This window comes from Leuciscus leuciscus (genome assembly GCF_965113295.1).
Source record: "Leuciscus leuciscus genome assembly, chromosome: 3".
NCBI lineage: Eukaryota > Metazoa > Chordata > Actinopteri > Cypriniformes > Leuciscidae > Leuciscus > Leuciscus leuciscus.
Window position 1 is genome coordinate 46,945,397 of NC_138727.1, and position 17,528 is coordinate 46,962,924.

A 17,528-nucleotide genomic window follows, 5' to 3' on the forward strand; every position below is an offset into this window, starting at 1 on the left:
CGTTAAAGTGCGTTGTTTCTGCCGCTGCGGAGCCAAAATGGCGGAGTGTGCAGCTGCCGCTTTGGTGTATTCCATCTGACTTGAGAGCAAGATGGCAGCTTCGGTGGAAGACGAGTTTGAAGATGCGCCTGATGTAGAGCCTTTAGAGCCGACATTGAAGAATATTATAGAGCAGAAATCACTCAAATGGATCTTTGTCGGGGGTAAAGGTGGCGTGGGCAAGACAACATGCAGGTGGGTGAACCGACGATAGTGTTATGCTGTTGAGAGGCTGTTAGCTGTCAGTGCTGCTTTAGCTGCAACACATCACAGAAGATTATTCATACATATTTGCTGTTTTACTGTATTAAAATACAGGTTAAAACACTCTAAAAACTAAAAACAAATACATCTCTAAATATAATCTACCTGCAACCTAACCTACGTCGAAATAGTCATTTCTGAAATGTTTGAAAAACACGTCACGTGCGAGTAGTTTTTAAAATCTCTTTCCTTGTGAATAATTATTCTTATTCATAATAATTCATTAGAATTTATTAAACTATCACAGATAGACAAATAGATGATAAAGGGGGTGGTATTAGCCATCTAAACAACTCATATTTACATTTCTGTCTGAAAACCTCTGCCACCTATAGAGCCACTTTAATCATAATATGATATGTGATTTCACAGCAACTGGTGTTTATAAATGGCATGATTCACAAACTGTTCTTATTTCCTAGATTTTTCTTATTGACCATAAATAATTAAGTTCACTTGTCGTTTTTGTGTTGGCTTGATAAAGAAAGCATACTGTTTTGCTGAAAAAATACAGCCAAGGCTTGTCAAGCCAATTCTTCTCTTGATGTGAATTATAAATGATCAAGAATAAGTGTTGTTTTTGGCTTGTGTCACAGCTGCAGTCTGGCGGTTCAGTTGGCAGCGGTGAGAGAGAGCGTCCTCATCATATCCACAGATCCAGCACACAACATCTCAGATGCCTTCGACCAGAAGTTCTCCAAGGTGCCCACCAAAGTCAAGGGCTACGACAACCTCTTTGCTATGGTGCGTTATCAATGACACACACTGTTTTCACTAAATATCGTGTGTACACTTCAAACAACAGCTCTAAATTCACCAGCATCACCAGTATATTAGTCCATATACACAACCTTATTAAAGGGGAACTGAACCGAAATAGGAAGTAAAGGTGATATAAACAGATGTTAGTTTGTTGTTTTGTTACTAGGGCGCAGCCATCTTGAGCTTCAACGGTCCGTGACGTCACTGGCTTGATAGGCTACCTTGACAGCTCCAGCAAAATGGCATCTCAAGAGCATAACAGATTGAGAGGGGGGTCTTACTGCATTGCAAAAATTGCTTTGCAACTTGCATTGCAGAATTGTGATTAGGGCTGGGTATCGATTCAGATGTTACAATTCGATTCGATTTCGATTCGCAAGCTCTAATTCGATTCGATTTCGATTCTCGATTCGATTTTCGATTTCGATTCTCGATTCGATTTTTCCAATTTCGATTCTAAATTAATTTCGATTCGACTCACTCAATGAATATTAAATACAAATCCTATATTTATTAAAAAAAGAAAAAGAAAAGAAAAAAAAGTGAACAAGTTTTCAACTGTTTAATTAATAAAAAGAAATTAAGAGCTACAAACCTGTATATTAAACTCTTTTTATTTTAGGTACATTTGGGTACATTAAAACAGAACCCAACTCTATATTTCAAATGCATACAATTAATAGACAGGATTTTGATGCAAGATGAAAAATTGATGCTGAAAATTGGACAAGTCAGAACAGTCGCATGTCTTGATCAAACAGGTTAACAATCCTCACATAAACCCACATATAAAAACGTTGCATATAATATAATATGTGCCCTTCCTGTCTAACAGCTAGGCCATACAGAAATTGAATAAAATTATCAAACAGTCTGTGTTGCATTAATTATAAATTATATATTGACTAATCAAAGTTACAAAAGTTCTTTATTCAAGAGCAGTGAGTGTTTTTCTCTGTTCTCTTTGTTCTTTGATTAACTTAAATGACAGAGATAATTAGTGGCTACAGTGTACTGTCCCTTTAAGACCAGCCGCTGTTGACAGAGACGCGGAACTCACACGCGGACTCATTCTCTCACGAGGCACAACTCTTCACGTTCGTCATAAGACTGCTCTTATGTTATAAAGATACTCGACAAAAATACATTTTGGCATAATTGTGTGTGTTCTTCGTTCAAGCGCGAAAGATAATTCTATTCTGTGCTGTCTTGTGCGCACGCACGATATCATGGCAAGTTTTTCTGTCACAGTCACGACAGCATTTTGGTCATATAGCCTAATTGCGTATAGGCTTGTCATAGCGATTGCGATATGATTAAACGTGCAGCACTAATTGAGGTTATTTTATGATTTAGATAAAACTACCATAAAATCTCACAGCATTAGCTATAAAATTGAGTTTGCAAGCCTATGAACAGTGGAGGAAAACGAATACATAAAGATGGAAAAAAATCGATTCTTGGCGTTTGAGAATCGATCTTGAATCGACCACATTTAAAAAAACGATTAATCGAAAAATCGATTTTTTTGCCCAGCCCTAATTGTGATCTGTCCAAAAAGCGAATATAACACCTCCGATGCCATCAAGGGCCGAATAACCTGTTTGCAAAATGACTGGCATAAATGTGACCACGGCAGGTCCTGTAAACAAGTTCCACTCACCCCATAGTTGTTATCGTGATGTTCACCTTCACCGCAGATCACCTTGCTAAATTCTCTTTATCGTCTTATTGCATTTAAAGTGTCAAAAACACAAGGTTCTATGTGTATCAGTATATTCTAGATCCCATTACTGTAGTTCTTAAAGTGACAGCAGCCTATATAAGAATCAGTATACGTTTCATTCATACCAAGCGTGCCGCACAAGCCCTGAAAAGTGAAGCCAAAACGTCTCGATCGCCCCCCGGTGACTGGTCCTAGTTGAGGTCATAAGCCCCGCCTCCCGGTGTTATTCAACGGGACGTGAGACCAACTAAACAATTAAATTACACTTCAAATATCTTTTTTCCAAAGGTGGTTTCTTTCATTTGCTGTCGTTTTTATCACGCTGATGTAAGTTCAAGTGTCTGTTTCAAAAATAAGTTAGTTATGTGATGCGGTGGTGTAACGGTCATGATTGACAGCTGTGATTGACAGGTTCTCTGAGTGAAGTAGTCACTGAAGCACCAACGGACATTTTTTTCGGGATCTTCGGAGGACTGACGCCGCCTTCACAATGGCAGTTGAAATCACCTCCGATACGGCTTCGAAACGACCGGAAGTCATTCATTTCCTATGGAGATTCGCAGACCGCGTGCGAATGGGTCCGAACCGGGTCCGAACGAGTGCGGTGCGAAAAAAATCGTGTCAGTTGGTCATCCGGATGAGTTAAAAAAAAATTAACTCTTGCGAAAGGCTACGGACGGTTCCTATCCGTTACGCCGCCTTCACACTGGCAGTTGAAATCAGCTCCGTAATACGCAATACGCCCCCAGCGGACGTCGTACTACACCGTTGAAAAGCTTCGGAAGCGAGTAGAACAAAAATGGCGGAGAGATTAACGGTTGATTTTGTCAGTGTCAGAATGTACAATTCTGTATGATCTCTCTGATGAGGGTTATAGAGACATTAATCGGAAGGCTGCTGCGTGGAGGAAAGTTCCCCAGGACGTTGATATGTCAGGTCGGCTAAATGTGATATTGGTATATAGGGCTTTTAATTGTATTAACTGCCCTAATAACATTAGAAAATCATGAAAATAAAAAAATTACATGACAACTTATCGTTATAAAATCATTATTTATTTTATTAAAAGTTGAGAATTCAGTTTTGTTTATCAGTACCATAGCAACGCTAACTTCCGCTGGAATTGTCGGATAGGAACCGTCCGTAGCCTTTCGCAAGAGTTCAATTTTTTGAACGCATCCGGATGACCAACGGACACGATTTTTTTCGCACCGCACTCGTTCGGACCCGGTTCGCACCCATTCGCATGCGGTCTGTGAATCTCCATAGGAAATGAATGACTTCCGGTCGTTTCGTAGCCGTATCGGAGCTGATTTCAACTGCCAGTGTAGGCGGCGTTAGCGTTGCTATGGTACTGATAAACAAACCTGAATTCTTAACTTTTAATACAATAAATCATTGGTTCCCAAGAGTTCACAGGGGGGGCGCGGGAGCGGATATGCTTTGAGGTGAATAAAGATGCATAAAATGTTCCACTAATAATTTTATATAAAAATATTTTTTCAAAGTTTTAAAAAAATCATATGCTTACAATGCCGATTTCAATTACAATTTCGTTATTTCAAATGTAGGCGCGTTGCGCGTGGCAAGCGCGCTCATAATGTAAGAGACGCCGGCGTGACCACAACATTGCCCAACATCAAATGGCAAACGTAATGCAAGCGGAACGAAACTGCTCGTTATTGTGTGGTTGAAGGACCGTTTATCAGTTTGGACCAGTGCAGCGCGAGCCGATCGTGATCATGCGACACTGTTACTACACAGCGCTAAGAGATCCAGTAAAGAAAGCATTTGAATTCGCCACTGAAGTAACATCGCTGCGAGATCTAGTGAGAAACATGCACATTTCTCTGTTATTAACGGATCAAACAGCGCTGACGTGGAAACCAGGAAGAAACATTGTGCCATGAATGAACTGGCCGGTGTCCACAGATCAGCAACATTCACCGTGGATTTACTGTAGTAACACTAACTGCACCCATGGAAGTTTGGCAGGAATAGTAGGCTATAATGCCTTCAAGTAACATTACGTCAGTTTTATTTTTACATTATGAATACAATTGCTGCCCTCAAATGTTAATCTGAAATAAAATAAACCTTTGTTTATAACTACTACAATATTACATTAAATTTTTTCCAAGGAGCTGTTTTGTTTTATATGCTCATAAGAAGAGTGAATTATAGCTCTAGAATTGCTCAAAGTAAAAAAATATCATACTTTATGATGTTAGTTTTAATATAAAAAAGTTTACAAATTTCTCTGGCATTTCTTTCTTTTTGCTGTATCAAAAACGTACCGAACCGTGACACAAGTGTATCATATCGAACCGAACCGTGAATTTCGTGAACCGTTACACCCCTAATATATATATATATGTATATATATTAGGGGTGTAACGGTTCACAAAATTCACGGTTCGGTTCGATACGATACACTTGTGTCACGGTTCGGTACGTTTTCCATAGGCAACAGCAAAAATAAATAAATGCCAGAGAAATTTCCTTGAATACATTTTTTATTATTATTATTTTATTTAATGAAACTAACATCATAAAGTATGATTTATTTTTTATTTATTTTTTTTGTTGCTTTTTTTAATGAGCAATAATGGAGCTATACTTGACTCTTCTTATGAGCATATAAAACAAAACAGCTCCTTGGACAAAATGAAATGTAATATTGTAGGAGTAGGCTAGTTATAAACAAAGGTTTATTTTAGTTCAGATTAACATTTGAGGGCAGCAATTGTATTCATAATGTCAAAATAAAACAGACATAATGTTACTTGAAAGCATTATAGCCCACTATTCCTGACAAACTTCCATACCTTAGTGTTACTACAGCAAATCCATTCCACGGTGAATGTTGTTGATCTGTGGACACCGGCCAGTTCATTCATGGCACTAGGTTTCTTCCTGGTTTCCACGTCAGCGCTGTTTGATCCGTTAATAACAGAGAAATGTGCATGTTTCTCACTAGATCTCGCAGCGATGTTATTACTTCAGTGGCGATTCAGTCACGGATTGTTAAATATGTACATAGGGGGGGCCCCAAGGAAAAAGGTTGGGAACCACTGCAATAAATAATGATTTTCTAACGATAAGTTGTCATGTCATTTTTTTTATTTTCATGATTTTCTAACGTTATTAGGGCAGTTACTACAATTATATTGTACATTCTGACACTGACAAAATCAACCGTTCTAATCTCTCCGCCATTTTTGTTCTACTCGCTTCCGAAGCTTCCGACACTTTTCAGCGGTGTAGTACGACGTCCGCTGTCCGCGTATTGCGTGGGCCGGTGACACACTGGCTGCGTGGCGTGTCCGTTTTTATTTCGGCTCCCATGTTAACAGGTTGCACACTGCCTGCGTGACACGCGCGGCTCGAGCTGCGCGGAAAACGCGTGCATGCTAGAAATAGAACCGACGCCTATTTTTCACGCGACATTCCAGGCAAAATAGGAAAAGATGTTTATCCTCCTGAGACCCAGAAAAAAAAAGGTTTTGAATTGTTTTTTCCATGTCATTACACTGTTTAGAGCACAATAAACAAAGGGTAAAAAAACGTTTTTGAAAAATAATATTTTATTCATACGTTATGCTATGTCCTCTGTAGTGGACGCCAGGACTAAGTTGTTTAAAAAATAAAATGACAAGAAATGATATGTATAGCCAAAAACAATGGGATTTTTTTTCAATCACCAATACATTTTGAGGTTTCAGGATTTTTTCAACCAAAATGTGTATAAAGATTATTCTCAACTATGTTATGAAAGAAATAACGGAATGAATTGATACACCATTTTACTTTATGCAATATGTGGTATAAATGGCCGTAAATTAATATTCCCATTCAATGCAATGTATCTATACACTGTATCTAATTTGCACATTAAAGTGTTCTTGGAGCAACATTCAATGAAAAAAGAAGTGTAATAATTGGAGTAATAATTGGCAACATTTTAATAATAATATCTAATATTTCATAGGAATATTGATGTATAATTTATTTCCATATTCACTTAAAATGCCTGATAAAGACGATTTAAGTCCTGATGTCCTCTACAGTGGACACGTTTGAAATCAATGCCCTGTTCTGTAACAGAAAGTAATTTTTTTATTTGAAACCCATAACATTTTCCTGAGATGTTGTTTTATGAAATACAATTTGAAAAGTAGTCCAATTTAAATTATAATTACAATATATTATCATATTTCCATAAGATTGCTACATTTGATCACTAAATTAATGTCAGACATTTTTAAAGACCAAGGAGAAGTTGTTTTCATGGTGAAACCTCCAAACATTTGGTATCTCTGAAAAGCCCTGAATGTGCTCTTTACAGGACACCCAGGTTGTGTCATGTGACATGTATGATGTCAGAGAAATTCACTAAAATATAATGTCCACTACAGTGGACAAAAGTCTATTCTTGGGTCCCATATGTCATTTTGACATGAATACATATTAATAAATAACATTTTGATGTTTGAAAGTCTCTAGGTTTTGACATAATAGCAGATATAAATGTAATTAAAAAATATATTTTTTTTTTTTCAAATATTGCACCTGTCAATAGCCTATTTTGTGTCAATACTGCCGACGTTGTCTTTGCTGCTATATATTTATGTTTAACATGAAGTATAGGCCTTCCACAACTCTCTCCCCATATGTCGAATATATCACCAATGAGGCTTATCATATGTCACATAGCAGCAGCAGCGCCGCGTCAGACACGTTTCTGGTGTGCTAAGACATGGAAAACGCCACGTAGCCACCACGCAAGCTAACACGCAACAGAAACGCCACGCTCACGCCACGCAGCCAGTGTGTCACCGGCCTTACGGAGCTGATTTCAACTGCCAGTGTGAAGGCGGCATGAGGAGATTCTGTTTACTTTATTTTAACAAGCCTCTTGTCGTACTGCAATCAATTTTTTAAAAAGTGTGCAGAATGCACTCTCCCTGAGTGCATTCTGCGAGAGTGAGGGCGGAGCGTTGATTTCACGGCTTTACTTCCTGTTCACTGCTGCGCAGGTCTGCTCCCGAGATCGCTACTGCGCAGACTCAAGTTCCAATATGTCAGCGCCATATCGGGACACTGGCGGCTTCAGTTCTCATCAATGGAAGAGAGCGAAGGGGCGCCATCCATCTTTTTTTACAGTCTATGATTCATACAGTGAACAATATGCAGTTTTATTATTTCATTTGATGGTTCAATTTCTTACTTGAATGTTTACCAAATACCAAAATCAGTCAGAGTAGCAGTAGAGTAGCCTGACCATGAGCCTGACATAACGTTAGTAGCCTATAGTGGTACCATGCCAGTGACATCATCGAACACAGCTGCGCTCTGTTAACAACAAATGTAAATTTCAGTATTGGGAAAAACCTCATGTTTTGTTTTTAATATTATTTTTGAATTAAGTTGTTTACAATTTTAATAACCAACATTATTATCATTATATTTTGTTCATTTCAGTTCCCCTTTAAAGGGACAGTTCACCCAAAAATGAAGTTGTCATAATTTACTCACCCTCATGTCGTTACAAACCCATAAGGCTTTCGCTCATCTTCAGAACACAAATGAAGATATTTTCAATGGAATCTAAAAGATTTCTGTCCCTGCATTGAAAGTCTATTCACACTTCAAAACGTTCTTAAGGAGATCGTAAAATAAATGCATATGAATCGAGTGGTTTAGTCCAAATTTTGGAGTTTGGAGCTTCGGCTTTCACCAATGGAAGAGAGTGAAGGGGTGTCGTCCATCTTTTTTTTTTTTACAGTCTATGGTTTGGAACAACATGAGGGTAAATGATAACATTTAATTTTAGGGTGAACTATCCCTTTAAAGCAGTGTGTCACACAAAAAGCTGCATTTTTAAACTGGTTAGTTTTACTAACTAGTCTTGCCCAGCCCTACATCGCATTTTAGTAAAATTAAGTTGAGACACGTAGGACATGCTTAAACGTGTGTGTGATTCACATCAAGAACTTGTGCTGTTCTTGCCTCACACAAACACAAAGTGGCCGTGAAGAAAAAAAGAAAGAGTGATATGAAACCGGGATTGCTTTACAGAAACCATGTGTTATTATCTGGTTTAATGGCCCTTGTTGTTTGAGATTTAGTTAAACATGCCTGTTTAAAATGAATTGAATATAACTGTATTTAGATGATGAAATGCATGAGATGAGACTGTGCTCTGTCTCTGTAGGAGATCGACCCCAGTCTGGGTGTGGCAGAGCTGCCCGATGAGTTCTTTGAGGAGGACAACATGCTCAGTATGGGGAAGAAGATGATGCAGGAAGCCATGAGTGCTTTCCCCGGCATCGATGAGGCCATGAGCTACGCAGAGGTCATGAGGTCAGATGAGTTGAACTTATTCCACTGTAATGACCTCAAAATGTAGTCTAAATCTTTCAAAAGCGTGTTTTGAAAAGCTCTTGTCATGAGGTTATTTAGACCAGATGTGATTTAGCTTTCATTTTCTCCAGCATCTGCATTTCAAACAGTTCTTCAATAGAGCATTGAAAGTCATGAATGAAAAACAATCTCCAAAATGAATCACAAATACTTCAAAGCAAAACAGTGTTTGAAAATCTGAAAACCAGGTAAAGGTGAAAGTGTGCACTTATTGTCTTTCATGAGGGAAGGAAGTACTGTGAATTACATAATTCAATAAACAACGATATAAAACTCTTTATGGTGGCCTTTTTATGCAGTACTATTGTTTCACATCTAGATGGCATACACTATTCAATAGATCCCTGTATATTTAAAATGTTTTTATTATTTTAATTCTACACTAATAAAATAAATATGAATCTATCTATTTATCTATCATCTAAAATTGTATTATTAATAGATAAAGATAAATAAAATAATAAATCATTTTTATATTATTAAAAATAAAATTGTGTATATATATATATATATATATATATATATATATATATATATATATATATATATATATATATTAATAATAATAATAATAGAAGATTTTATTATAACGCACTTTTTTTTTTTTTGAACCGATAAGTATTACCTCTGTCTTGTCTGGATTTAATAAAAGAAAATTACGCGTCATCCAATCTTTTATATCTTTAACACACTCTGTGTGACACTCAAATATATATTTCATCACGGCCGGATGAAAACGCTAAATTTTCCAAATTGACAGTGTGTTAAAGATATAAAAGATTGGATGACGCGTAATTTTCTTTTATTAAAGGTATAGCGGAGGATCTTTCCAAATTTTAGATAAGACCCGCCCTCTCCACTTTTTGAAAAGTTTGATTGATTCACCAGAATGATTGACAATTAGGAGGACCAATAGTATAGGTTACCCACCAGGAAGTAAAACATCTTCCGCTATACCTTTAAATCCAGACAAGACAGAGGTAATACTTATCGGTTCAAAAAACCGCCCACAAAACCTCGCACAATACAACTTTAACATCATAGGATGTCCTGTTACTTTATCCTCTACAGTAAAAGACCTGGGTGTTATACTCGATTGCAACCTGTCTTTTGAAAATCATATTTCATATGTTACAAAAACAGCCTTTTTCCACCTTAGAAACATTGCTAAACTACGTAATATGCTATCAGTTTCTGATGCAGAAAAGTTAGTTCATGCATTCATGACCTCGAGACTGGATTACTGTAATGCTTTACTAGCTGGTTGTCCTGCATCCTCAATAAACAAGCTACAGTTAGTCCAAAATGCCGCCGCTAGAGTTCTTACGAGATCAAGAAAATATGATCATATAACACCGATTTTATCATCACTGCATTGGTTACCTATAAAGTTCCGTATTAATTACAAGGTATTGCTACTGACTTATAAAGCCCTAAACGGCTTAGCTCCAGTCTATTTAACGGATCTTCTATCGCCCTATAATCCATCGCGCTCTTTAAGATCACTAAATTCAAGGCTTTTGGTCATACCTAGGATATCCAAAACCACCAAAGGAGGGAGAGCATTTTCACATTTGGCTCCAAAACTCTGGAATAGTCTTCCTGATACTGTTCGTTGCTCAGACTCGCTCTCCCAGTTTAAAACTAGATTAAAGTCGCATCTCTTCAGCCAGGCATTCATATAATCCTATAGTTCAAACTACAATCCGGCCTCTAGCTCATAAATGCCAGAGGAGAACTGGCCCCCGACTGAGCCTGGGTTCTCCCAAGGTTTTTTTTTCTCCATTAGGTCACCTGATGGAGTTTTAGGACATCATTAGGTCACTTGATGGAGTTTTAGGACACCATTAGGTCACCTGATGGAGTTTTAGGACATCATTAGGTCACCTGATGGAGTTTTAGGACATCATTAGGTCACCTGATGGAGTTTTAGGACACCATTAGGTCACCTGATGGAGTTTTAGGACATCATTAGGTCACTTGATGGAGTTTTAGGACATCATTAGGTCACCTGATGGAGTTTTAGGACACCATTAGGTCACCTGATGGAGTTTTAGGACATCATTAGGTCACTTGATGGAGTTTTAGGACACCATTAGGTCACCTGATGGAGTTTTAGGACATCATTAGGTCACCTGATGGAGTTTTAGGACATCATTAGGTCACTTGATGGAGTTTTATGCTGCGTTCACACCGGACGCGAATAGAGCGTCAAATTCGCGCCTGCCGCGTCTAGTTTGACGCTTGACCACTTTGTGTTAATTCGCGTGTCTAACGCGCGTAAAAACAAAAGTTTGAAGCGAAATTTACGCGCGTCAGAGGTGAAAGTTTTGGCGGCCATCTTTTTTAGATGTTTATCGAGCATTAGCGTTAGCATTAATCGAGAGAGTCACCGCTCGTATATGCTCTGGAGAGCAGAAACAGCTGCGTAGGGGACATCGTCGCTGTACTCGGATCCACCAGACCCTCCGGAGGGTTTCAGGAGTTTCACAATTTGCTCCAGGAGCTAGGTTTGGTGGACATAACGGTGAGGACGCTGACGAGGACAGCGTAGGCCGTATAAGGCCTCGGCCTCGGCCTCGAGTGGTCGCTGCCTGTCGAGCCCGCGCTCTACAGCCCGGCGCGAGGTTCACCCTCGCCCGCACCCACCTAATCTGTCATTTATTTTTGTTTTGATAATAAATGGAGCCAGCCTCCAAAAGTGAAACCTGTCCTGTGATTTTTGTTTTTATACACTAAATTGTGTTTGTTGTCTTTACATTAGAATAATAATGTTTCATATAATCTAGAATAGATATGGAATAAATAGCATTCAATACAAAATGAGTATCTCTCATATATTGAAATCGAGTTTTTATGTGAAAGATTTGCTTTGTTGTGCATTTGAGTCATATTACAAAATAATTTATTGAGGCCAAACATAAAATAACATTATAAACTGTCACTTCACCACGTGACAGCAGCAAGCAGGCTCCTGATTGGTTAACGCGGCGCGAATTCACGCAGAAGTTCAGATTTTTCAACTCGGGCGGCAGACGCGAATTCGCATCAAACCCGTGAATGCACAAATAGCACTAATAAAATCATTCGCGCGTAACGCGCTTAACGCGCCAGACGCTCAATTCGCGCTATTCGCGCGAACGAGGCGTATTCGCGTCTACCGCGCCGCGCTCTACGCCTCATTCGCGCCGCAGGAATTTTTTACGCCCGTAACGCGTCTTTGCATTGACTTAACATTGAAATCACTCGCGCCTGACGCGCTATTCGCGTCCGGTGTGAACGCACCATTAGGACACCATTAGGTCACCTGATGGAGTTTTTCGGTTCCTTGCCACTGTTGCCTTTGGCTTGCTCAGTTGGGGATATTTTGGGGATATTTAATTTAATTTTATCAATCAATAAATTCCACTTGAAACAAACCTTGTTGTATTATTTTAATTTAATACTGTGAAGCTGCTTTGATACAATCTGTATTGTGAAAAGCGCTATACAAATATACTTGACTTGACTTGACTTGACTTTTCATTCCGAAGAATCTCAAAGTGCTACACAGGACAACGACAATAACTACAAAATAATAAAAACAATCAGCACATAAAAGCCTTTCTGAATAAAAAAAAAAATAGATAGATAGAAATATAGATATACTTTTTACTAATAAAACAACTTATTAATCGATCTATTTATCTGGTCATCTAAAATGTTCTTAATTTTATTTAAAAATTTTTTATCTATTAATTTTAATATTAATAAAGATAAATAAAATAAGAAATCATTATTAAAAATAAAATGTTTTATATATATATATATATATATATATATATATATATATATATATTATCAATAATAATATGATTAATCATTATTAATAATAATAAAATGTTTTAAATAACTAAGAAATTAATTGATTTCATTCTCATGTGTGTAATTTTCTTCTTCTTCTGTAGGTTAGTGAAAGGCATGAATTTTTCAGTGGTGGTGTTTGACACGGCCCCGACGGGACACACTCTGCGTCTGCTCAACTTCCCCACCATCGTGGAGCGAGGACTGGGCCGCCTCATGCAGATCAAGAACCAGATCAGCCCCTTCATCTCACAGGTGTCAGCATTGCATTCTGGGAAATGGAATATATGTAAAATAGCATTAGAAAATGTTGTAATGAAACGTAGAGAACTTTCTTGCTTTGATTAAGTGTAGTTCTGTCTGACCGTTGCAGATGTGTAACATGTTGGGCCTGGGAGACATGAATGCAGATCAGCTGGCTTCTAAACTGGAGGAGACGCTGCCCGTGATCCGCTCAGTCAGCGAGCAGTTTAAGGACCCGGTGAGTGTCCTGGCAATGCCTGGACAGATTTGTTATAAAACAATCCAAAAGGCCGACGTGTAATGTTGACTCCTGTCATGATGCCCACAGGAGCAGACGACGTTTATCTGCGTGTGTATCGCTGAGTTCCTGTCTCTGTACGAGACGGAGCGCTTGATTCAGGAGCTGGCCAAGTGTCGCATCGACACGCACAACATTATCGTCAACCAGCTGGTTTTCCCCGACAGCGACAGACCCTGCAAGATGTGTGAAGCCCGACACAAGATCCAGTCCAAGTATCTGGACCAGGTGGGACAACTTATGACAAATCACACATGATGAAAGCCCTGACTAGATTCAGTTTATTCGGAACGCTTTACAGTAAGGTTTCATTTGTTAACATTAGTTAACATGAACTAATGAACAACACTTTTTAGAGCATTTATTAATCCTAGTTCATGTTAATCTCAGCGTTTACTTGTACATTATTAAGATCAAATGAATGCACTGAAATAACATGAACTAACATTAATAAAGATTAATTAATGGTGTAAAAATGTATTGCTCATTGTTAGTTCATGTTTGGTAATGGGTTATTAATGTTAACAAATGAACCTTATTGTGGTGTTGCCAATTTATCTAATTTAATATGTGCAGTTAAAGTGATGCATTTCTATAGACTTGATATGATTAAGATGGTGGTGGTGGCGCAATGGATAAGACACATGCCTTTGGTGTGAGAGACCCGGGTTCGAATCCACTGTGAGACACCAATGTGTCCCTGAGCAAGACACTTAACCCCTAGTTGCTCCAGAGGCGTGCGACCTCTGACATATATAGCAATTGTAAGTCGCTTTGGATAAAAGCGTCAGCTAAATGAATAAATGTAAATCAATTCCTTTCTTTACCTTCTCCTGATTTTTTCCTTTCCATCTTATTTTTTCTTTTTCTTTCATGCTTCCCCCCCCCCATTTTTTTCTTGTTCCATTTTATTTCTTTCCTTTTGCTTCCCACTTTATTTTCTTCTTCTTTTTCCTGTATACATTTCTTTTTGTCTTTACTCATCCTCTTAACTTTTCTCTTTTCCTCTTTTTTCCTTAATACTTATTCTTTTCTTCTCTTGTTCTGTCTCAACTTTCCTTTGTTTTCCTTTTCCCCTTCCATCTTCGTTTTCTTCCTCTTTCTTTTGTGCTTTTCCTTTTCCCTTTTTTACATTTTTGTACCTGACCTTACTTTTCCTGTTCTCTTGTCTTCTCCTTCCTTTTTCCTCTTCCTTATTCTTTATCCTTTTCTTAATTATTTCAATTTTTCCCTTCTCTCTATTTTCCCCTTCCGCCTTTGGTTTCTTCCTCTTTCCTTTGTTTTTTCTTTTTCTCATTTTCTTCTCCTTCCTTTCCCACTTCTTTTCCTTACTACTTATTCATTCTTCTATCTATACTTTTACTTTTACTTCCTCTCTATTTTCCCCTTCCATCTTTGTTTTCTTCCTGTTTCTTTTATACTTTTCATCTTCTCATTTTCGAACCTTACTTCTCCTTTTCTCTTTCTTTCTCCTTCCCAATTTCCCCCTTCTACATTTTTTTCCTGTTTTTCCTCAATACTTAATGTTGTATCTCTTTTCCTTTTCTCTTCCTCTGTCTTTTCCTCTTTTTCTTTGCATTTCTTTCCTCTTCCTCCTTTTGTGGTTCTTTGTCTTCATCCTTTTCCTCTGTTTTTTTCCCTCCCGTTTTCCTTTCCTTTCTCTCTCTCTCTCTCTCTCTCTCTCTCTCTCTCTCTCTCTCTCTCTCTCTCTCTCTCTCTCTCTCTCTCTCTCTCTCTCTCTCTCTCTCTCTCTCTCTCTCTCTCTCTCTCTCTCAGATGGAGGATTTATATGAAGATTTCCATATAATAAAGTTGCCTCTGCTGCCTCACGAGGTTCGAGGAGCGGACAAGGTCAACACTTTCTCCAAGCAGCTGCTGGAGCCCTACAGCCCCCCCAAGAAGTGACTTAAATGATTTCCACGGATCAAACACACCCTGGTCCTCTGCTTGTCTCTGATACATGCATCCCTCTGGTGTTCACATCTTCATTTGCCCCCTCCACTCTCTCTGGTTTTCTGATGGTGTATTAGCCGATCTTGCTGTGTTCCTCCAACGATCCGTCACGAATGTCGGCCGAGAGTTCAGCAGCCTCTGCTTAGAAACATAAAACGATCTTGATGGTTTACGTTGCTTTGTGATGATGGTGTTTGTATATAAGCATAAGAAAAACACTCATTCCTGATGTGTGTTCAGATTGAAGGAATGTACATCAGGACTCTGATTCAGAGGTTGAACAGGAGTAGTATCAGTGCAAATGTCTGTCACTAGTTCAGTTTAACCGGGCACATCTGATTTAGGATCAGTGAAGGACAAAACAAACCTTTGTTTGAGATTCTGCTCAGTCTTAATTGACTTTATTTTGGTTCCTGAACTGGTTAGTAGTGGTGTTAATTGAGAGGGTCCAACTTAAGGAGATGATATATATTTTAGCGAGGTTGTTAAGGGGTTAGTTCACCCAAAAAGTAGAATTGTCATCATTTAATCACCCTCATTTCGTTCATATTTTTTTTTTATAACGGGGAGAAATTTTGAAGCATTATTTGATTATGTATGGAAATGAGACACGTGATTATTCTTCAAATTTTTCTTTTGGTATTGCATGGACAAAATGTGGACAGCATATGAGTTTATTACAACAAGGATGTGTAAATAATAATGACTGAGTTTTCATTTCTGGATGAACTATCCTTTTAAACTTCTATTTGCAGTGAACCAAGATTGTAATTACCGTGTACAAACCTTGTGATTCAATTCTAATTTAATTTTTGCCGTTAGTTAAAGTGATGTATTTATATAGACTTGTAATGATTAAGATATTTTCTGTTCAGATCTTCTATAACATTTATTTCAGCAATGTCTGATTGTTGAAGCACAACATGAAGATGCTCTCCATTCTCTTGTTCTTCTCCTCCTTTCATTTGGCAGTAATGTCCGCATGCATCAGAACAGGAACACACTTACACCCTACAAGGAGGTCAGATGCTCGTTTAAACCTGCTGCAAAAACACTGTAACCTGTCAGCCAAGACAACAACATCACAGTATACACCGCGCTGGTTATGACCACATTAAGTGTGTTTTCCTTCTTTTATCATCCGGTGATTTCACAGCATGTGGGCTCCTTAGTTCATGAGAAGCAGGGGCAAGAACTCACAAACCTGATAGTTTATCAGACCGAGAGATTGGAATCTTTTATCAGTTTTCCTGAAGTTTCTTCATTCTCTTATGACTTGTTACTGCCTTTCCAAAGTTTGGCTTCTGACTTTTTGTAGAAGCACACCAAGTTTCAAAGCAAATAAAACACTATTCTCCATCTACTGCAGCTGGTGTTTCTGTCCAGTTATTTATGTGAATACGTTTTTATTTTTGTGTCTACCAAGGCTACATGTTCATGCAAATGTTATACATCGCAACTAAACCTCTTGAGTGGAAAATGCAGGACTGTTACAGGGTCAAACACTGCAGCAGTCGTACACTGAAAGCACTATTCTATGAACTGCTTGACGGTTATGATTTTTAATTTTAAACTGGTATACATTTATTTCATAAAAGTTAACACAAAACCTTCAATGACAACAGTTTATTTACACTACCGTTCAAAAGTTTGGGGTATGCAAGATATTTTTTATTTGTTTTGTTTTTTAAACCTCTTTATTATAAAACATTACTATTTAAAATTATTGTTTTCTATTTGAATATTTTTTTAAATGTAATTTTTTCCTTCGATCAAAGCTGAATTTTCACCATCATTACTCCAGTCTTCAGTGTCACATGATCCTTCAGGAATCATTCTGATAATTTTTTGGGGGGATTCTTTGATGAAAAAACAGCATTTATTTGAAACCAAATTTTGTTTGTAGTGTATAAATGTTTTTCACTGTTCAATTTAATACATCCTTGCTGAACTAAAGTACTCATTTCTTAAAAA

The 17,528-nt window shown here is 37.9% G+C and overlaps 1 protein-coding gene across 1 annotated transcript; it reads left to right on the forward strand.

Moving 5' to 3' along the window:
- Nucleotides 1-28: 28 nt before the first annotated feature.
- On the forward strand, nt 29-16,922 carry get3 (guided entry of tail-anchored proteins factor 3, ATPase). The gene is made up of 7 exons (XM_082163718.1): nt 29-234; nt 900-1,047; nt 9,009-9,157; nt 13,165-13,315; nt 13,434-13,541; nt 13,632-13,829; nt 15,378-16,922. The coding sequence occupies exons 1-7, from the start codon at nt 92-94 to the stop codon at nt 15,504-15,506; spliced, it is 1,026 nt and encodes a 341-aa protein (XP_082019844.1). The 5' UTR covers nt 29-91; the 3' UTR covers nt 15,507-16,922.
- Nucleotides 16,923-17,528: the final 606 nt, after the last annotated feature.